Source organism: Lepisma saccharinum, chromosome 30 (assembly GCF_977018435.1).
Source record: "Lepisma saccharinum chromosome 30, izLepSacc3.1, whole genome shotgun sequence".
NCBI classification, from domain to species: domain Eukaryota; kingdom Metazoa; phylum Arthropoda; class Insecta; order Zygentoma; family Lepismatidae; genus Lepisma; species Lepisma saccharinum.
Window position 1 is genome coordinate 9726055 of NC_139258.1, and position 23920 is coordinate 9749974.

At 40.3% G+C, this 23920-nt stretch overlaps 2 protein-coding genes across 2 annotated transcripts in view; one reads left to right on the forward strand and one right to left on the reverse strand.

The window, feature by feature from the left end:
* Positions 1-11784, forward strand: part of Uqcc1 (Ubiquinol-cytochrome c reductase complex assembly factor 1) — a 31093-nt gene extending 19309 nt beyond the window's left edge. The window contains exons 4-6 of the mRNA XM_083115618.1: positions 664-830; positions 3005-3199; positions 11573-11784. Of these exons, the coding sequence (XP_082971744.1) occupies positions 664-830; positions 3005-3199; positions 11573-11653 (443 nt within the window). The 3' untranslated portion in view covers positions 11654-11784. The remainder of the gene's footprint in view (positions 1-663; positions 831-3004; positions 3200-11572) is intronic.
* Positions 11785-20238: 8454 nt separating this feature from the next.
* The window catches only part of LOC145982080 (sphingomyelin phosphodiesterase-like), a 74519-nt gene continuing 70837 nt past the window's right edge, over positions 20239-23920 (reverse strand). Inside the window, exon 10 of the mRNA XM_083115677.1 lies at positions 20239-20928. Within this exon, the coding sequence (XP_082971803.1) occupies positions 20757-20928 (172 nt within the window). The 3' untranslated portion in view covers positions 20239-20756. The remainder of the gene's footprint in view (positions 20929-23920) is intronic.

Below are 23920 nucleotides of genomic sequence, written 5' to 3' on the forward strand. Positions count from 1 at the left end.
GAAGTCAGAATATTTTAGGATTTTATTTATGCAACGCTAGAGTTGTTATTTGTAACGATAAAGGGCTGGACCCCGTATAGTGTGACGGGTGCGAAGTGACCTAAGTGCTAACGCACCCAAAATTTTAAAATAAAAATCAAATCAAATCCACATTATGCACAGAGAGGTTATTATTTGGACATACAGTTTCAAGTGGGGCTGCCTCCCCGCAGCACTAGCGTCGTTGCCTTGTAATCAAGGGGTCCCAAGTTTGATTCTCAGTGGAGGCACATAGTGGTTCGGATCCAACTTTAAACTGTAGGTCCAGTACTGATTAGCCTTACTGTGCATAAAGTGGACTGGAAACACCAACTCAACCAATCAAGTTTCAAATTAGATCCAAACCATTCATGTGCCTCCCGTCAGGAATTTAACCCATGACCCCTTGGTACAGTCATGGACACGTCTGGGTTGTTATGATCCCATTGATTTTCAATGGAATCTGTACAATCCAGAAGTGTCCGTGACTGTACAAGGTGACAGCATTAGCATTGCACCATCAAGGAGGTCTTACGTGGCTTCATGATAATGTGACATTGTTCAGAGGAGAGCTTTTTGATTTTTATTCTCTTTTATGAAATGTCAGTACAGAGACGGAAAGAGCTCTAATGAATGCCTTTGCAGAGTGCGAGCTGCCAGACACCTTCTTCTCATGGTTCCTGGTGACGGAACTGCACGTGTGGATGCTGATGGCGAGGGTGATGAGGGAAGGAGACGAGGGTCGATACTCTCGCAACACATTAGCAGAGGCCATGTGGCAGGACATCAACACCAGGCTGAAGCAGATTGAGGTAAATTAATCATTAGTGTCTGAAGAAATGTCTGTCTTGATTGATATCTCTAGTGCATGTACTATTCAGTCATTTACTATACTCTACATTAGCAGCCACACTCAGAAAACCTATTCTAAGCATTTCCGAACTCCCGAGACGACTATAAAAGGAGTAAACAACTTGCCTCGAGAGGAGAATGCAACGAGACTGCCAGGAGCCGGCAACTAGGCCTGAATATCCATCGCTGGCCATGGAGAATCCACTACAGGGCCGCCAAATGCTGTGGGACCCAAGCCAGGGGCGAGATCCCTCAGGCCAGCCAGTGGAATCAACGCCCAGCTTCTAACTTCTTCCCTTTATTAGTATACTTGGAGTATATTGGCCGTGGTGGCTCAGTCGGTAACGCGTCTGACTACCATGCTCAAGGTGCCGGGTTCGATCCCCGGCCGGTTCAAATCCGGGAACTTTTCTAACGTTGGAAGCGGCCTTGGTGCCCACCCAGCATCGAATAACATGGGTACCTGGGGGAAACCCTGGGGGGTAAAGGCGGTCATGGGCGTGATGCTGATCACATCACCACCGCTCATGACCGGATCAAGAAAGTGTGGGGCGTTACCCCCACACCCCCTATACACCTTCATGGCATGGTGCTAAGCACAGGGGAGCACTTTACTTTTTTTTTTTTTTTTTTTTTTTTTTTACTTTTTTGGAGTGCTATTAATTGCCAACCAAATTGTAATTGTGATACTTTAATTTACTGCTATACACATCTCATTCGACGCCCTTCAGTCAATGGGTCCTACCCTCCAATACATAGGGTTAAATCCGGTGGGACTAAGGTTTAACGCTCCCATCCCTTAAGTGTGGAATTTGTTGAACAAGTCGCTACTGGAAAATGTAGATTTTTTCATCGAATTCAGTTGAACAACATTTATTGAAATAATACACCAATATTTACATGCCTTTTTCTTTTATAAAGTTTTTATCTATACAAAGGCTTTCATATTTCACAACAAATGTAAATAATACAATGATACACAAATACAAATACAATGATACCAATGTACAGTAATACAGTGATGGCAATTAGGGGGCGAGGGGGCAGTTGCCCCCCTCACTTTTGCCCCCGCACAATGCTAAATCATATCTACTAGGGATGGGACTGATTAATCGGTACTCTATCGGTATCGGCCGATATAGGCATATCGGTGTATCGGTTTATCGGTAAATATATCGAAAAATATCTCATAATTTAGTGCAAAATTCTGCCATTTTGTTGTAACTTTTATGGATAATCTCGATGCCCTACTTTCTAAAAAAGTAATTGTCTAAATATTCAACTTCTTTTGCACTGCAGTCACCTGGAAACACACATTTATTTAGGAGATCAATGAACATTTCAGGTTCTTCAAGGACCATTTCTAATTTTATATCGGATTGGTAGAATGTCGGTTATCGGTATCGGTAAATTTTATATCTGTACTTTATCGGTATTGGCCAAAATTTCATATCGGCCCATCCCTAATATCTACAAAGGAAAATTTACTGTGTTTGCCCCCCCCCCCCCCCCGTTTTGGCACCTTGTCCCCCACATCCCCCGGTTTTTGAACCCACCACTGTTTGCCATATATGTACTTCTAGTACATGTAGAATATTTCTTCCTGGTGTCTTTTTGTCTTCTTGTTTTTAGTCTTTTTCCTGTTTTTCCTCTTGTGGTACTATTTTTTGTTTCTACTGCAGCTAGAACTATCTCACCAAATGTCTGTGTGACTATATGCGCCACAGTAAATCGAATATAGTTGAAACAAACATAAAGCGTATATATACCCTTCCGCACTACAGCAGCACAATGCGGAGGGTGTGTGTATAGATACGCCATCCACACTTAAGGGGTTAAGTCTACAGGGACCTGCCCTGGGACGGAACCTTAGCTCATAATGTTTAGAAGCTGGCTGATTTCGTATGAAACCACCCAAATTACGGCCTTCAACAAAAGATAGATGCTGTCCATCATGAATGTAAGACTCAGAATGTAGCTGGAAGGGTATTTCTAAAAATAGCTAATTGTTCTGAATTAAAAATGTCTTCAAAATGAGGGTATTTTCAAAAATGTGATAACTGACATCAGAGCCTTGAGAATGTTGGGTGGGTAGTGCAAAATACACACATGTAACTTCATGTGGATCTTCCAGGGATTGCCGACAACCGTGATCAGGCAGCAGTTGAAGGAGCTGGGCTATCAGTTCCAAGCAGCATTGTTTACGTACGATGAAGGAATCCAAGACCATGATAGGGTGCTCGCAGCAGCCTTGTGGAGCCAGTTATTTCAGAAGAATTGCCAGAACCCCTGCACCCTGGAGATGATGGTGTGCTACGTACGCAAGCAGGTATGCATGGAGGCAGCGATCGTCTGTCCTTCTTTATTTTTATTATTATTTCATATCACTTTCGTGCCTCTTCAGGAGGATGGTAATGGTGGTGATTAATGACGAGTAGGACTAGGATTTTCATGACTTACCATATATATATATTTTTTTTTGTAAGGGGGATGTTTTTCCTAAATACAACCTTAGTGACAATGAAGTTTGACCAGTCACAAATATAGGAGTGCGTTGTGAAAGAAGAACACATGCATATGCTGAACATATTTTATTCAGCAGGCTACATGGAACAAAGGAAAACATAAATTTCCGCTGCAACGCAGCAATGTATGGTGTCCACACAAAATAAAACATTTTCGTCCATCTACACGTGACATTGAAGTTCGACCACTGTTAGAGGGGATCCTGTTTACCATGGTGTGACGCCGCCCCGTCGGCGAATAACTGTGGCAATGCATCGGGGCATGCTGCGGACGAGTCGTTCAAGGTATTCCACATCGATGCGGTGCCATTCCTCCTGCAGGCAGGCGATAAGAGCAGCCACTGTCGTGGGTCCCCTCTGTTGCACACGTCGCTTAAGAACATGCCACACATTCTCAATGGGCAAGAGGTCAGGACTCGATGTTGGCCATGGCAGAGTTCGCACGTGATGGCGAGTCAACCATTATCTTGCCAGCCGCGCTGTATGAGGCCTGGCATTGTCGTGTTGAAAGATGAGACACCGCTTGTGGAACAGGTGCCTTCGCACTGTGGGAAGATACCGCTCCAGTATGCGTGTAGAGGCGTATGCATTCACAATGCCCTCACAGACGTGTAGTGGGCAACCCCAGATGCCGTCATGCATCCCCATACCATCACTGACGCAGGTTTCTGTACCCGACGTGCATAACATTTTGCTTCATTGTTCCTCCTTCCGACAAATGACTGTTTTCCGTATTTTCCCGTACACAACATTGAAAATGGATTCGTCCGTCCACAAAACCCTGTTCCACTGCCGAAATGTCCATCCCCGGTACATTCGTGCCCACCGTAGTCGATTGCCTTTGTTCAACATGGAAAGGAAGGGTTTACATTTCGCCTTGTACACTCGGTAACCGCATCGCTGTAGGTAACGGCGAATGGTTCTGGTTGACACTTCAATGTGAAAGCGTTCTCGAGTCCACAGTCGTAATTCGGCCTCAGAAACATGATTGTTGGTCTGGATATAGCGCCTAAATATCCGTAGGTCACGCACGCTCAGCAGGCGTTTTCGACCGGGGGCCTTACCTGGCTCTGTAGTACCCGTATTTTGGTGGTGTTTGATGATGCAGTGGACGGTTGACTTGGGTAAGTTCAGTTGGCGCCCTGTTTCCCGTTCGCTGAGTCCATCCCGTTGCAACTCCACCACTCTTCTCCTCACGGTGTTGTCAATAGGTTTGCCCCTGGCCATGGTGATGATGCACTACGATTCCTCGGTGCACGGCACGCGCTTATATACAGCGGACTCCCTTATCGTGTCCGTGACGTCATGCTTCCGTCGAATCCGCCACTCTCTGGAATTTTCCGTATCGGTCTGGTGCCTGGTCGAAGTTGAATGTCACGCGTATAGTTCCCCGTTTTCGTTCTTTACGTGACCTTGGGTGCAACATGCTGGGATCACGATTCTTGCCTGCTTAACATGCCTCCTCTTACACACATACGTCACTTCTGCGGGTCACCCATTCCACCGCCTATGCCTCTGTGCATTTAATCACGTATTCCTTTCTGGTCGAACTTCATTGTCACCAAGGTTGTATATAGAAGTTCATATTATGAAGAAACTAATTCAATTAAGGTTCTTTTAAGGGTATATTTAGGCCAACATTTATACGTCAGTTTGATTCCTGAAAAAAAGGTGAAATCCAATGGCATTCGGCTGAAGTTGTGTACTAATGATAAAATTTTTCTCCCAATATAATTTTTGCGATAGAGCACAATGTATGATACCTTTTGTTTTTTCCAAAGCTTTCCTCATTTTCGTTGACACTTGTTGTTCTACTTCACCACAAGCACCATGTAAGTTATTCACCGTTTAATTCACAACAATTTATTATGCTCTATTACAAAAATTTGTGGCCGTGGTGGCTCAGTCGGTAATGCATCTGACTACCATGCTAATGGTCCTGGGTTCGATCCCCGGCTGGTTCAAATCCTGGAACTTTTCTAACGTTGGAAGCGGCCCCGGTGCCCACCCAGCTTCGAATAACATGGGTACCTGGGGGAAACCCTGGGGGGTAAAGGCAGTCAGACGTGTGATGCTGATTACATCACCCCCACTCACGACCGGATGAAGAAAGTGTGGGACGTTACCCCTCACCCCCTATATGCCTTCATGGCGTAGTGCTAAGCACAGTAGAACACACTTCTTTTTTATTACAAAAATTTTATTGGGAGAAAAATTTTCTCTTGATACTATAGAACTATATACTGTATATACTATATATAGTATATACATATATATATATATATATATATATATATATATATATATATACTATACTATATACACAGGTGGCCGTGGTGGCTCAGTCGGTAACGCGTCTGACTACCATGCTTAAGGTCCCGGGTTTGATCCCCGGGCCGTTCAAATCCGGGAACTTTTCTAACGATGGAAATAGAAAATAGAAGATTATAATGAATACGGATAGGATTTTTATGACCTAAAAATTTGCCAAAATATGTAAAATATGCTCTTATGACATACAATTTTAAAAAAAAATGCATTAACCCTTAGTACGCCACGCGGTCTGACGAAAGTAAGCCCAGTGTCGCCGAGGCTTTGAGCGCGAAATTTGAATTCGTATACATAATGGAGAAAAATCGTAATAACTCTGGCACTATGGGACCAATCTACTTCGGATAACTTTTGTTTTGCAGGTAATACATCGGTGCATGCAACCATGTAAAATTTGGATGCCCCAACTGCAGGGGGGGGGGGGCTGCATCCCCCGAATTTCAATGAAAAAACATAAAAATGAGGAGTTTGCCCCCTCTTCTCCAACTACTTTGGGGAGAAAACCGGAACTTTTGCTTTTTTTTTCAAAGAATGGACCTTCCGCAACAGAATGACACTTGATTCATGTTCGTGGGTGCAATACAATTTGAATAAAAAGGCAAAACGTAAAACTCTGTTTTTTTCCTCAAAACAGCGAATTTGCATATTATTCATAAAATTGTTATAACTCTGACACTATGGGACTAATCTACTTTGGATAACTTTTGTTTTGCAGGTAGAACATCAGTGCATGTAACCAAGTAAAATTTGGATGCCCCAACCGCGGGGGGGCTTACGGGCGGGGGCTACATCCCGAGAATTTCAATGAAAAAACATAAAAATGAGGAGTTTGCCCCCTCTTCTCCAGCTACTTTGGGGAGAAAACAGGAACTTTTGCTTTTTGTTCAAAGAATGGACCTTTCACAACAGAATGAAAGTTGATTCATGTTCGTGGGTGCAATACAATTTGTATAATAAGGCCAAACGTAAAACTCCAGCGAATTTTAGCCAATTTACATATTATTCATAAAATTGTTATATAACTGACACTATGGGACCAATCTACTTCGGATAACTTTTGTTTTGCAGGTAGAACATCAGTGCATGCAACCATGTAAAATTTGGATGCCCCAACCGTGGGGGGGGGGGGGGTTATGGGCGGGGGCTGCATCCCCCGAATTTCAATGAAAAAATCATAAAAATGTGGAGTTTGCCCCCTCTTCTCCAGCTACTTTGGGGAAAAACCCGAACTTTTGCTTTTTTCGTTCGCACTTGCATCTTGTGTAGCTACTGTGAATCTATTTCTTCCCTGTTGATTCGGCTCTTTGTGGAAATATGTCCGGAAGGAAACGATTGTGCCTTAGGGAAATCGATGAGCTGTTATATGATACGAACTGGCCTTTCCTAACAGAGGAGGGAAGGGAGCCTTTGCAATCGTTTGTTTTGTCTCTACTTCTGGATAGACTCACGCTTCTGGCACCTCTGGCTATCGTCAAGCTTCATTGCATTTCTAACATAGAGGCGACACAAAGCTGACACCACCAAACCTCATCCAATCCCCTCACTCCTTCCCCCCCCACCACTACTTCAGCTGGATCACCAGGTCTAAACACAAAGAAGAATGTGTGCCTTATCAGTACTAAATCACAGCGTTGGAAGCTTGGAGGAAAACAGCATCGTAAATACCAAGCATTTATTGTGTCTGTCAACTGACAGGAGCCAACACGTGAGCCCAAGCACAAACACGTGACATATTCCGAGAAAGGAGGGGGGGGGAGAGTTGGAATTTTCGTAAACACGTTTGCAAAACATGTTCCTGAATGAACTGTCAGTGTTTCAACCTCAATATACAAATATAAGTGTGGCAAACCCTCGATAATTGTATCTAAATTTTTTTTTTTTACTAATATGTTACTGCGGCTACAAGGGACATACTTTTTTTGTAACATATGTGTTACGGGGGCGGACTAAGGGTTAAATTTGAAAAATATGCCCTTACAACTGAACTGTTTCAAACATCAATATTTAACACCTGCTGAGATAGTTTCACACCACACCCCCTATACGCCTTCATGCCATGGTGCTAAGCACAGAGGAGCACTTTACCTTCTTTTTTTTTTTACTATAGAACTTGAGCTGAATAACATTATAATAAATAACCCATGGATCGAGAGCCCTCGAAAGGGCCTGGGCCTATCTCCCAGCTGCCAGTCTCCCTCCCACAATCCTACCTAGAGGTGTGGAGATCTTCAACCGGTAATGGAGTGATGTGTGGTCAGCACGTCTAACCCCCAGCCGTTGCAGGAGATTTCCAAGACCAGGTTATGCTACTCACTCGGACCTCCCCAATTTCCTCACGATAGTGGGTTGCCACTGGCCCTATACACAGACCGAGAACCCAGAGACTGAACTCAGGTGGACTCAAACCCATGCTCAGTACAAGGCTTTGGTGCCTGACAATAGGCAATCATTTTTATTTGAAAATTTACAGAAGGTACTAATTGTACAGTCACGGACACTGCCAGCTTGTAATGAATACATTGATTTCAATGGAATCGTTACAAGCCAGCAGTGTCCATGACTGTACATTACAACTCAGGGCTCATAAAGTGATCTAAAAATAGTATGTGAAACTATCTCAGCATGTGTTAAATATTGATGTTTGAAACAGTTCAGTTGTAAGGGCATATTTTTCAAATTTAGTGCATTTTTTTAAAAAATTTATGTCATAAGAGCATATTTTACATATTTTGGCAAATTTTTAGGTCATAAAAATCCTATCGGTATTCATTATAATCCCCTATTGTCCTCATGATTCTGGGTCAACATAAAAATGTTGAAGCTCACACTGGGTATCAAACCATATTGCTCGCACCAAAGACAATAGTACTAACCATTTGACTACATTAAATTATTGAAGAAATTCATATTTTTCTTATACTATGGTTTTGTATTTCGTTTTTGATGTGGGTTTCTTTAGAAATTTATTTTAAATGCATGAAAATGTACATTACCTGCACTTCTTAATATTGCAAGGAAACTGTAATTTTAAAATCCTAATAAAGTGGAACCTCGATTTTATATTTTTCAGGGGACCAAGCTGAAAAAACTTAGAATGCGAGAAAATATAAAATCTAGGAAATTTTTACAATGTTTTGCTCTGTAGACACAATCAAGATTGAATGCATAATGCAGGAAAATGTAAAATCCGGGAACGTAAAATTGGGGTTCCACTGTATTTCATAAATTGTACCGCAAAGAGGGGATAAGGATGTAAAATTTGTTGAAGTAAATGGAATTTATATTCATAGCAGACACAGCTATAACTTGACAAGTTTAAAAACAAGATGCTGCAAATGGCTGTTGCGCATCTCACACAACATTTCCCCATTCCATTCTTCGCAGTGTTGCAACCTGGAGGGAGCGGAATGGTCTAAGGATTTTCAACGAAATTTGTATTCGCTTTTCCTGGGCTGTTTTCTACCTGTCGGAGTACAGAAATTCAGCTCACCTTTCGCCAACGACTCTTTTCTTTCTTTTAAAACTTTGCCTCCCCGTGGCGCAGTGGTAGCGTCGTCACCTTGTAATCAAGGGGTCCCGGGTTTGATTCCCGGTGGAGGCACATAGTGGTTCGGATCCCACTTTAAACTGTAGGTCCAGTCCCGATTAGCCTTACTGTGCATAAAATGGACTTAAACAACAAATCAATCCAATCCAATTCTTTTAAAACTTGAGAAACCATCCATTTAGATACTCCCGTGGCGGCGCTTGTGGACTCGACAACATTATACTTAAGTTTATGTAACTCCTTCTGATTTCGCAAATATGTTGCAACATTGTAAACAATTTCCCTGGCCTGTCCTCTAAGGGGCTTTCCAGAGCAGATTCTGGATTTCGTTGGACCCGGCATGATTTGATTTTTGCATTTCAAAAATATGCAGCCAAGAGTAAAGAGCAAGAACATTTCAATGCTTTAAAAAAGAACACAGGCAAGCATGTTATCGGATTGCCTTCTCATAGCGATTGTTGTACGATAAACAAAAGATCCTCCACCCCACTTGGCTTAAAAAAAAAACCAGGCCACTGCTCGATGTCGCATTCAGAAAATGAAGTCATTCGCCCAGTAGTTTCTCTTCATTATAAACGTTAACGCCCGTGCGTAATACTACAGTTTACTATCCGCACACCGCACGCATTTTCAAAGACCGGATTAAATCAAATGAACCACTGATAAACTGATATGAGCCGGCATCGTCAATCTACCCAGTAAAAATAGTTTGTCATATTTGTTTTAGCTTAATTTTGCTGAATTGGCACCACTCGTAGCCTCAAGGCCAGACTAGTGCGTAGAAGAGTGGTGGGGGAGGATGATGTAATAGGAACTGCTCCGCAGCGATCTGCGCATGTCGGGACTTAACTTGTCAGGCTATAAGATTGTGCAGTAGAATGATTGTGAATCATCTACGATGTTATAATATCTTTGTATGTAGATATTCAATTGTTTTGTTGATTGGTTGTCATGCATGGAGTTAGTCATGTTGTAAGATTTTGTATTGTGGATTTAATTGTTATTTTATATGGTTTGTAATCAATATGGAGCAGAAGTTGATGACCTAAAAAATATAGGTATAAGACCTATAGAATGTCCTAAAAAATGGGGAAAAAATGATGTCAAAAATGCAAAAAATGACCATTAAATTTGTTTGTTTCAGGTTAAAAATTGAAATGAAAATGAAATTGAACAAAATGCAATCTTGCTTTTAAAAAAAACCAACAACAAAGACTGTCACCAGTTTAGGATTTCTTTTGCTCGTAAATTGCAATCCTGCGAGATATATATAGGTCTATGTTCACCTTGGTGAAAAAAAGACTCAAGAATATTACCAAAATGAAAGAAGTGAGAAAATATGATGAAACAATACACCGAATATTGCGAAAAATGATGGAAAAATGCCGAAAATCAGGGAAAATGAACTAAAACCTGAAAATTGGCAAAAAAATGCACTTTAGAATTACCTTTTTTTGGGTTCTAGACGAAGTGTAATATTGTGTATATTTAATGGGCATCGTGTCCAAGATGTTAGAAAAAAGATGACATTTCTTCAACTTCCACTCCCTAGTAATCAGTGATGTGCTGTAGACTATAAGTTTACGTCTACATGCGTTGTCTACGCTTAATCTACACGAAGATTACATTCGCTTATAGTTTACATATTCTACTGTAGACAATGCAAACAACAGGGAAGAAAGAAATCCCAGTGCTCTTTGAAAGGGAAAGTATTTTTTCTTCAAACATGTCGATAATCTGGGCTTATAACCAACGTAACCATCCGATAATCAAAGTTATCGAATTTTCACTAACAAGGGGAATTTTCACTCTGCTGCCTTCACTTCCCCAGGTAACCATTGATTTGAGACTGAGTGAGTCCTAGAGCTGCTTTATGTTAAGACAAGGCAGGAGAAATTCCAATCTTAGAACATCCACCCTGCAAATCAAACCCGGATCTCCTTCATGGAAGTCAAACACCCAACCGACTAGACCACCGTGGCTGGAATATATCTACAAGTAGCCTATAATTAGTGCAAAGTGTTGCCATTTTCTTATTATTTTTATGAATATGAACATATGTCCTGACTTTGCAAAGTAAACGTGAAAGCAAATCACATTCAGTTTGTTATGTACATTAATTATGGAGGTTCATGAACCATTCATATTCTTAAGGAGCATTTCCAATTTTATATTGGATCAGTATTAGTAAATTGTATATCAATAGTAATTGTTACCAAGCAAAATTGCATATCACTCCGTTCTTAATGAGATGTAGATATATTCTATTCTGTAATTATAAAATTGTTTAATTTTCCAGTTAAAACTTCTAGATGAGCTAAGCAGAAAGGATGTTTTGGAGAAAGCAAACATCAAATGGACACCATTGGATAAAAGGTGACAGTAGCCTTCAAGGTGTGCTGTGAGTAGTAACTCTTGTGCTGTGTGTAATGTAGCAAATTTTGATCATGGACTGTTTCAACAACTGATGTACATACATGGTATGATGTAACAATTGTAAATACATTTCCTATTAAAAAGTATTTTTTTTTGTAAGAGTCACATTATATGTGTGAATTCGTATATTAAAACAGAGTTTTTTAGTTCTGGTGCGAAGTTGAGTTGAGTTCAGGAGTTATAACAGTGGCGAAGCATGACATAGTCATCGCAAGATTTGCCAAACATCAGGGTCAATCTTTCAACGGAGGTGGGGCACAATATTTCTCTGCGACAAGCGCAAAGGTCATTGCCAATTCAATGTAAGAGCTCATACCACAGACCTTACGACTACAAAAGACACACAATTCTATCCCATACGACGAGAATTATTAAATATGATGGAAACTGAAATTCAAACACCTCAATTGTCGCGTTTAAAGGTAAGAAGAACCTTTACGGTTCGCCGCCAATTGTTGTTTTGATAATGAAAAGCATATTCATATCGTTCAATGTGTGCTTTTCCTCTTAACAAGTGGAAATAGCAGACATTCAAGTGGTGTGCCCAGGATTTTCGAAGAGAAAGGGGGGGGGGGGTTGCGTGTACTTTTTAGTAGTCATTCCTGAAGTCCTCATTTTGCCATCATTTCCTGCCTTTTCTTTCTTCTTCTTTTTTCTTTTCAAAGAATATTGAGCCTAAGCAGAATTATGATCCTCACCACCCCTCCTTGAGCACGCCACTGGACACTCGGAAGAAGCTTGACTCCAGACAAACCCTGCCGTGGCTGTAAACATGGGATGGAGGCTGAGAAAAGGGCCTGTTATGACCCAGACCTTCAAGAGTGGGGGGAAAGTACAGGTCGTTGGACCTGTCTGCCTGTTCGGAAGCGTTTGGCTGTTCTCGGCACCGGCAGAGACCAGAGAGAGATTCGCACCATTCTGCGATGAGCTGGGCCGACGAACACCATTGCCTTCAATAGGAAACTTGGGGGGAGGGTTCGGCGCGAGGGGTAGTACTGGGGCCTCATTTCAATGCGCTAAGATTAGCGAATCTTGTGTATTTTGAGCTGTTTCATGCTGTCGCTTGGCTTATTTCGCACAAATATGCAAGTATTCTGACTTATTATTTCGTAACGATCTATAGTATCTTTTAATTATTATGGACAACGAACTCCAACTTCCAGTCACGAACCATCGTTTTCCAATCAGGAAATATTCAGAAACATCACAGGAATGCTGTGTCAGACAGCACTGAAGCTGTTCCTGGTCATCAGCAGTATAAACATTTAAACGAACGAAGTCCAGGAAGAGGCTACAGTCCTGACTGTGCATTTGTTTAGTAAATTGAATTGCAATAAATGTCTGGAAGGCAGGGAGATCGAGGTTAGTTCTAATTCAGTTATTGAGAAGCAAGTTACGATTGAATAGAGAGAGAGGAGGATGTTCTAGGGAGAGTGTGTTAACGCGAGTCGCAAGTCAGACTCTACGTACATTCACAAGCATAACCTCTCCCAGCAGATCTTCAGTTGGAGTACAGAGACAGGTATATCCTTACATTACCTATGCTGATCCAGTCTTCAGGGGTGTGAAACTCAAGTGTCATGTGTTGCCATTCAAGTGTGTAAATTTAGTACCTCTAGCGCCTTACCACCAAGCTCACCATGACCAGAGAGTGCTTTACCATCAAGGATGAATGCTGATTAGTGAGCTACATTCCCAAAAGATCCTCCCATATCGAAGGGTATGAGACGATTTTTACTGATTCTCTAAAATATACAAAATGCAATATTTTTATTATTTTGCTTGGTGATCTCCCGGTTATAACTTGTTTTGATGGTAAACATTCATACTGTGGTGTGTTTAGAAGGAATGAGGAACAAGGAAGTGCAAGATGTGGTAAGGGTGTTGACGTAGAGAGGTGAATGATCGTAGTTTTGGTAGTAAAGGAAGAACGAGAGTAGAGGAGTGTAATTAGAGTCTGCAACGAATTAGTATCCATTTCGGGAGAAGCTCCTCACGCATCTCAGGTAAATCATACCTATGTAGCACCTAAACGGGAATCTGTCTGTCGTTGTACAAGTTATTAGAAATGTAAGAATAAATGGGCATTTTGTAATTCGACTTATTTTCCTGTAGTTTACGGTTATTACAAGCATAAGAAAACAGTTTTTCGTTGTGACGTTTCAGGAGAACACACGCTCCTTTCATCAGACATTTATTTTCATTTTGACTAAAGATACAGTTATAACAATGGTTATTAATTTTTTAAATAAAAATAATCAGTTATATAATGGATGTTGTCAATGTTACATTGTTGTAATATAGCAACTTAACTGTGAAAAAAGCAGTCTGTTTTATTTTTATTTCAGACTTTTTTTAAAAAAATTATGAATCCCAAATATCATCAGGTAATTCAAATTCATCATTGTTTTCACAAAGTCTCTTGATGTTTTCTGTTACATTAAATTTTAAAGATGGTGGCTTACTCCATTTGTGAAAAAGAAAACTCCATACTGGATCTATGTTACCATTTTCATTATTCACAGTTAAGTTGCTATATTACAATAATGTAACATTGACAACATCCATTATATAACGGATTCTTTTTGTTTTAAAAATTACTAACCATTGTTATAACTGTATCTTTAGTCAAAATGAAAATAAATGTCCTGATGAAGGGAATGTGTGTTCTCCTGAAACGTCACAAAGAAAACCTGTTTTCTTATGCTTGTAATAACCGTAAACTACAGGAAAATAATTCTATAATGTAAGCAATGCGTTCATACAAGAAAAACTATTGTAATTCGAATACGTGAATTCGCAGGCGTGCGTTTCTTCCTTTTGTCAAGGATGAACATCCACCTATTTCATTCCCTATGAGTCGACATTAATTACCTCTCGCAGCCCTTCCTTATTTCTAGAAAGTCTACGATACGCAAAAGGTGACATACTAAAAAGATAGTTAGGTAGGTAAATTTTTTCATGATATCACATCAATCCATAAGATTGTATTTGATTTTAAAAGCCTCTCTGAATGCTTCATGTTGACCAGGGCATTCACTTGTTTATCTCAGTTGTCTCAACCTCTGTGGTATGTAAATAATGCACAGTGTTGTGCTATGCAAACTTCCTGATGTATTCAGGATATAGGAAGTTCCATTAGCCTATGGAGTCAGCTGTTTGCAATAGAGGTAGTAATAATCAAGATTTGGCATGGAGGAAGGTCTCCATGGCCTGGGTGATATAGAGATGAGACAAGCTGAGAGGGGACTGACTTTTGATTGAGATTGAGTAGAGTGGAGAGGTTAGGAGAGGATTGGAGCAAAAGTGAGACGACGTGCTGGTCAACCTATAGAGAAGCCAACAGAGGACTTAGTTTATTTTTATTCATCGAAATTATCTTCATTCGTCAGATAGACAGGTAACTATCCTAAACCCAGCCATGAATCAGGTTCAAAGTTTCATAAAACCCAACGAGTGACCATTGTCTTTTCTAGTTGTTAAGTTCATAAATCTTACTTGCACCTTTCGCATTGCCAAGCGTAAACTCGTCATGGTAATGACGAGTGCTCTCATCATCGAGGATGAATGATGAATAGGTTACATCACCCAGCAATTAATTGGTTAACATTCTTGGTAAGATCCCACGAACTTCACAGTTCGTTACGATATAGAACCAGCCTCCGTGGCAGAGTGGTTAGCACATCTCACTCCAACACCAGGGCTCCCGGATTTGAATCCCAGCCTGGGCATGTTCTTTTGTGTGTCCCTTCATAACTTTCATCATATCAGTCACTAGAGGCACATATTTTTGGTAAATAGAAAAGCAAAATTTCGGTATAAAAACTGAGTCAATTTCGGGTTCAAAAGCAGTAAATAAAATAAAATATCGGTGTTATAGCAGTGAAAAATTTTATCAAAAGTGATATATAAAAAGACATTTTGGTTTTAAAATTGTGAATATAATCCTAAATTTGATTTAAAAACTACACTTATTCCACAGAATTAACATTTCACTTCTAATAGCCTATTTATGTAGTTATCCGAGTATTAAGTTTATTTCTTTGTAAAGGAGTCAATTTTTGTTTCTGCAATATTAACAGCAGAATTAATCAATTTTCCGGGAATTGCATAACTCTCAGGATATTTCAGACCTCAGAAGGTGCCGCGTCGGTGAATAAACCCTAAATTTCGTGTTTGAGTTAATTTCGCTTTTTGCAGTTCATTTCGCATTATTTCGTGACAAAACGTGGTCACAAAATGCATCTCACACCTTTCAAAAACATGAAAAATTAACAGTACAATGTGTTTTTTCAAATTTCGTTTTTTCGTCAAAAACGAAATATGCATGCCCCTATCAATCACTCATTCTCATCTTCACAATTAGCCAAAAGTGACAAAAATGCCAAGTAAAATAAACTGGTGATATAGAGCCTCCTGAATGGTGTTGCGATAATGCTGTTATCCGTAATCAAGGGGTCTCAGTTTCAATCCTTGGTGAAGGCACACTGCACAGTGGGTGATCATTGGGGAGTGCGCTAGGAGCGTTCGCCCCTCCCATCTGCCATATTTTTGGATATGCTATTATACCTATTAGTTTTGAAGACCCACATTTTCTATCCCTTTTCACCAAGTTCAACAGCTTGAGAATGTTTTTTGAAAATTTGATTTAGCCCACTTTATGCTCATGATAGGCTAATCGGAACTGGACCTACAGTTTAAAATTGGATTTGAACCACTGTGCAATGTGCCTCAAAAGGCGATCTAACCCAAGATCTCCTGAGACAATAGTTTTTTACTTTCCTGGCATATTCACGTTACTTCTCATATCTGATTGTTCAGTTTACTATGGTAATAGAAGGAATTATGATAATGGCATACAATAATAACTAGAGCCCAGATTTATAAGCACAATCAAACAGTAAAATAAGCAAGTTAATAAGCACAAAAAATGAAAAAAAAAAGCACCAAATTAAGCATAAACAAATACAGGAAAATCTGAAAAAATATTTGTTTATTTGATCTCTTAACTTATTCAAAGCTGTTAAAGTATGTAAAGAAGGTCATCCAGAGATTTTATTGTGTGAAGTCAGTGAAGAATGATTTGTACGGTGAAAATGTTCTTTCCACGTAACATGTGAAAAACACCACAGTTCTTCTTCAGTGAATTCCTCTTCAATGTCTGTTTCTTCACCAGAAATCTTTTTATAAATATGGCACAGTGTTTTGTAACCAGGATTTTTCAGTAATTCCTGACTACTCTTGTCTGACACAATTTTACCTACACCGTGAGTTTCTGAAGACAACCTTACTGAAATTTCATCAATAAGAGAAAGCGAATGTTGCAATGTATTTAGATCTAGGAATTAATTTGTGCGGTTGTTACGCACACATTGAAGCTGTAGTTCAAACACAAAATACATAAATACCTTAAGAAAAATATTGTCCATCGCGAGCCACCACTTTCGCCCATCTGTCAGGCAAGTTACGGATTCCGTGGCGAAAGAAGTCCTCATCCTTTGAAGCGATCCAGTCAGAGACCCATTTTTCGATATCTTCTGAAGAAGTGAACTGCTGTCCAATCAAATCGTTATTCATGAAATCGAACAAGTAGTAGTCCGAAGGAGCAACGTCTGGTGAATACGGCGGGTGGGGTAAAACTTCCCATCCGACATTTTCTAAATAGGTTTTGACCGGTTTTGCGACATGTGCGCGAGCGTTATCATGTTGAAAAATAAGTTTATCATGTCTGTTCTCCCATTCTGGTCGTTTCCTGGCCAGAGCTTGCTTCAAACGCATTAATTGTCGTCGATAACGTTCTCCATTAATAGTTTCACCCGGTTGCAGCAGCTCATGGTACACCACACCTTTCATATCCCACCATATGCACAGCATAACCTTTGCACAGTGAATATCTCGTTTCGGTTGTGATGGACCTGGTTCACCTGGCTTCACCCAGGCCTTTTTTCATTTCGGGTTCTCGTAATGGATCCACTTCTCATCGCCAGCAACAATGCGATGCAAAAACCCCTTTCTTTTCTGTGTTTGAAGCAGCAATTCGCAAATGGTTTTTCGTCTTTCAACGTCTCTGTCTTTCAATTCATGTGGAACCCAATGTGACGTCTTTTGAATCATTCCCATGGCTTTGAGGCGTTTGGAAACTGTTGTTTGATCAACGCCTAATGCTTCTGCAAGTTCTTCCTGCGTTTGACACGAATCCTGATCGAGCAATGCTCTCAATTCTTCGTCTTCAAATTTTTTTGGCTGTCCAGGTCGCTCTTAGTCTTCCAGGCCGAAATCACCACTTCTAAACCGTGCAAACCACTTCTGACACGTTCGCTCAGCTAGCGCATGGTCACCATACACTTCCACCAAAATACGATGACTTTCGGTAGCACTTTTCTGCATGTTAACTCTTTCGCTGCGGAAGTCGCATTATTGCGAGTTCATACTTCCACTCGCTGCGGGTGTCGCATTTCCGCAGTACGTCGCTTTTAGTAGCCTTCAGACATCTGTTGATACTATTTGGAACTATTTGAACTTGTAGTTTTGTATATATCTGTATGATGTCGCTAATTACGCCTCCGTTTAGAATACGAGCGTTGAGTGCTCTGACATGTCAGTTTCAAATGCATGTTCGAATGTAAACAACATGGCTTCGTCAAGTCGTCAACACTTGTCTGATAATGATGTTACTCAACTGTTGAATCAGAAGGTGAATTAAGTTGTGACGATAATAGCGACAGTTTTTATGAGACTTCAAGTGGTGACAGTGATTGTGTAGTGTCTGATGAAGAATTTGTACCGCCGTCCGTAACATCATGGAGCAGATTGCAAAGCAGCATTGATCTAGGTGCGGGAAGTTCGACACAGGCAAGTGCTAAATTACTTGGTGACAGTACAGTATGTAGCACACCATTTTCTTGTTTTATCAAATATTTCCCCCACTCAGTATTTGAACACACAGCAGAACAAACTGAAGTTTTCGCCACCCAGTATCTTGATACTACTTACGAATTTCCACGCCGCTCCACCACTCTGCGTCATCCCATGTTTTGAGAAATACCATACCATCAGGGACTACAGAATGGTTTGCCAGTGCAAGGAATGACTTTTGTAATTTCTCTATAACATATTTGGCAATGTAATTTTTTAAAATTATTCTTTCTAATATTTTTTTTTTCAAAATTTCAAAATTTTTCAAAATTTCAAAATTTTTCAAAATATCATACCACCAGGGACTACAGAATGGTTTTCCAGTGAAAGGAATGAATTTTGTAAGTTCTCTCTTATATATAACGCAATGTAATTGTGAAAATTATTTGTTTATAAAAAAATATTTTTTCAAATTTAATTACGCAGCCAAGGGATATTGTGTGCCAGAGAATTCCGCAGCGAAAGAGTTAAAGCAATGAAGCAGAACACCCCGCAAAAACACTTTATCTGGCACGAACTGTGCCATGTTCAGTTGACTACAAAATGCTGTTGTTGACGCGTCAATCAACTGCCCTATACTACGAACGATGCACGCTGACAGAAGTTTTCAACGCATGTGTGGCTACACAGAACTGTGGGACGATATGCTCATTACGCCATCTCTTGTCCAGGCGCACGAATTAATTCCTAGACCAAATATTATTTCGAGCTTTCAACTGTGTTATAATATCAGGTTATTTGGAAAAATGATTATGGATGCACTGTATCTTTTCTAGAATGCCGTATCTCTCATGTGGCTATTTAGAAGCATTGATCTCATCATCCCGATGCCGTAGTGTGATTGAAATAGGATTGAAATATGACAGATTTGAGTAAAATATGTTATTTTAAACCAAAATCATAAAATAAGCAAGCATAACAGTTTCCTGCAGAAATAAGCATTTATAAGCACTTTCAACTTTAGTTAAATAGCTCATCAAGGTATGTAATATGAAGTATAACCTTTCTTCTTACCATTATAAGTCTGGAAAAGAATATGCATTATTTCGCTTATAAATCCGGGCTCTAATAATAACCATCTCGTCCAGCCTTGGACTCTTATCTTTGAAACAAATACTGTAATCTCCAGAACATGGAAGTTAGCTTGGTTCCGGTTCACGGTACTATGTATTGGTCACATAAAATAGTGCAAGTGTAGGTGAGAATTGATTCTCGGTGAGGTGAAGTACATGACTGTAACTTCTGGATCCACCATTGGTCAGATCCCATTTTAAACTGTAGGTCCAATCCTGATTAGCCTATGTGTACATTAGACTGTACTGAAAATAAACTTTGACAAATTAAATCTTCTTTCTACACCTGCCTTGAAAAATAAGTGATATATTTCTACATTTACATTACTAACTAGAGTATATGAATGATAACTTTTTGTAGAGGCTGGGTGATCCCAAGAGCTTCTTTCTACAGGGACATTGTCAGAAAAATTCCCACCTGAATTTAACACTATGAAAATTGAACACAGCAATGACAAGTAAAATGTGAAGATATAAAGTATGCAACATTTCTTAAAAAATTAATCATTATTTATTAACTTTGCAATTAATACAGCTGTAAGAACAAAGAATGGTATACAAGCAAGGTTTTTCATAGTAATTAATTGATTTTAATTTTGTTATCGCCTTTGTATGCAAAGGTATCATTAGTAGCTTCTGCTATGTAGTTGACATTTGGGTGTAATCAAGAAGAATGCACATGCCACAACCAGCAGTTGCTGATAATTGGTACCACTGTCTGAAATTCTTACCAAACATTTGCATGTTCTTGAGTTTGTAACAAGAGGTAGAGGCCTTTTACCTTATTTTTTGATCCACCCTCGTAGATGGAATGAAGAAATATATACATAACTCAAATTGTTTTCAGTTTGAGCTCAGGAGAGAGCAATCTTATTACATACTTCTAAAATGTGGTAGAAAATTTAAAAATTGTCAGTGGGGATATGAATTTGAAATAATTTTGTTGTTAAGTCATGAGGTAGTGTCCCACTGAAGGAAAAAAGAACGTCCAGAAGCGAAGATGTTCACTCTCTCACATTATTTGCAACAATTATTTACATCACACATGCACTTGGTTCCTTATTTGAATATATGAGGATTGAAAAGATGCGACTGAAGACTCAGCATCTTTATTTGTTCACATTTTGTTGTGTCTCCTGGAACGGACGTCACGATCGCACACAGGATCCCGACTTTGCACAGAGAGTCGCATCCACTCTCGAGCATTGGATCAGCATTGCTTGAAAAGAACCTAGAAAGTAAGAAACGAATGAATTAAAATTTTGTGGGTGCATCGGCACATGTGTCAATTTTTCACCCTTCAGTGTACACAGGGGAACATCTCCGTATTTAAGATCTTTACATTAGAGTTTAAGAAAAGGGGTGTAATAAGCCCGTTGAGAAAAGTTAAAAGTAGTGATGGGACAGATTAATCGGTATCGCCCGATGTAGGTATATTGGTTTATCAGTAAAATTACCAATTATTTTACTGATCTTGTACAAAGGTTGTTTCCAATGTATGGTGACCAAATTGCACATCTCTTGCAGCACCACTAAGCTGGAAGAGAACGAAGCCGCCAGTCGTGTGGGCACGTTGGACCGTTGACTGTGCATGACAGATGTGGTCAGTGCGTATCGGGAAGAATGCCGCCGAAAATCAGTGCATATTGGGAGGGTTACATATCTGCACTTTCCGACGTAAACTACAGGGATAGTGCCATTATAAAACTGTGCAAGGAGCGTGGATTCACTGTGTCCAAAAATGGCATATCACGGGTCTTGAAAGGAGCAGGTAAGGCGAGGCGTGGGATGATTCCTATGGGGCAGAAACAGGCCAACCCCCGGCCTGCTACTTGCCGCACAGCAGCTACAATTCGGGATGTCCGGGTGCTGGTCATCAGGGAGAATCCAGCCACACAGAGAAGTATCTCGAACCGGCTACAAACATCACTGAAGACAGTGCACAGCATCATTCACCGCAATTTGAGTTTGGAAAAGCGACGCAAAGGGCATGTTCATAAGCTCAAAACAAGGTGTCAAGTCACACATCTTGCTCAACTTGCCTCTTCCTCCAAAAAAATGGCAAATGAAACTGGAATTCGTACCATATCTTTCACAGACATTCCAGTGAAGTCACCTGATGCCTCGCCGATGGACTTTTGAGCCTTCAGCCTACTGAAACGAGCCTTGTCTCACAGGAGACCCTGCACCATTGAAGGGCTATGGAATGCCTGTCGGGAGGAGTGGTTGAGGCTGGGCATGACTACACTTCGTGGCAGTCTCCTACAGTGGAAACTTCAGTTTCGGCCAATTGCCAAGATGCAGGGCCACCAAATAGAGCACTCTCGATGGTGGCAACATGGTTTCTCTTAAAGTAGGTGGAATTTGAAATTGTCACCATAGATCGGAAACAACCTCTGTATATTTTTAAATATCTTATAATTTAGTGCAAAATTCTGCCATTTGGTCATAGTTTTTATGGATAATCTCCATGCCCTACTTTTTAAAAGAGTAAATGTCTAAAGATGCAACTTCTTTTGTCCTGCAGTCACCTCAAAACACACATTTACTAAGAAGTTCAATGAACTATTCAGGTTCTTCAAGGACCATTTCAAATTTTATATCGGATCAGTAGAATATCGGTATTGGCCCATCCTTAGTATAGCAGCCCAAATACTAACGTGCAAATATGCAACGTAAATCCGCTGCTTATTTACGCAAGTATGTTATGCCAGATTGCCGAGACATACACTGCGATGTATATTTTCATCCGTACACCCTTCAATCTGAGCCCAGTTCTTCCAAGCCAAGCTCAGGTAGTCCCGTAGTACCTGCTTTCCCCAGGGACCGACCTTTCAGAGGTGGTACCTCACGGATTATTGTTGTTCGCAATAGCTGGGTCTTGGCTGAGGAAGAGCAGAGCAATTATCTCCGCTGGCTCCTTCCAGTCCTAACCTGCCTTTTCATCCCCTCCACCTTTAAGCACGCGGATATGCAGAAAAGTTAAGGCCTCCTAAACTTTTGGGTTGTAGGAAAATTAGGGGGTTGCGTACGAAAATTATGGTGCATACCATCCACAGGTTCCCAAATACTATCGGATTTCTACGTTGCGTGCAAAATTTAATGACTTCGACGTATTTTATGGCTGTGTATGCCCGCCTTTAAAAGTGACGATAATATTGGTCAGAATCAGCATGCATGTAGACATTTACACTCAAATGTTCCTCTTTCAATGTAAGGGACCAAGTTTCAACCCATTCAAAAACTGTTGACCAAACTAATAATGCTTACCAAAAATGTTATTTGAAATTAACAAATCTATCAAGGGAGGTGTCACTCAATCCCCTTTTGCTATTTCAGAGTTTTTTAGATTCCCCTGTTTACTCTCCTAATGAGACACCATGCACATTCAAATTATCACCATTTGACTTCCTTAATTTGTTTTCATGAGTTGGTGTAACAGTTTCTGCAATGTACTAGCCTGTTAAGAATGTTATGACCACCTTGCATAAATGAACCTATTAAATGTGCCTTTTTCCCTATGTATACATTCTCAGTAAACATGGGTCTGCAAACAAACCATTTTTGAGATAATTGCGAATGTGTGGTTACAAGCCGCCACTGACTTCATTGTTTGTAAACGTCATCCTAGTTGGTAAAATGTACTCTTCGTTGCTGTAAGGTTCCATTTTCACTACGCAGTACAGGACAACTGACGTGACTCCCACGACTGTGTACTGATTGTATCCATCCTGTTTGATTACAGCGCCACCTGTCGGAAATGTTCTGTTTTGTAAACAAAGAGCAAACCTCGGAACACGCAAGGAGTAAAGCACTCGGTGTTTACAAAATGCAATCCATGATGCCTTCTAACCACACATTCACACACATTATTAGCATTTTACCAACTAAGATGATGTTTACAAACAATGAAGTCAGCGGCAGCTTGTAACTACACATTCACAATTATCTCGAAAATGGCTCATTTGCAGACCCATGTTTACTGAGACTTTTGCTTTTATTATCATGTACTTTCAACTGTGTCAGTTTGCGCTATTACTTATGATACACCCTGTGCCTGTGTATGTACATTTTTTCAAGGTTTGTATAATACTGGGAACCATTTACATCATCAGGTCGAAGGCATCATGCTTTGAGTTCCGGCTATGGGATGCATGCAGGTTTGAGTCTCCTGAGGGAAGAGTAACAACTTTTCTCAGTTCTCCTGAGATTTCAGCTTGTGT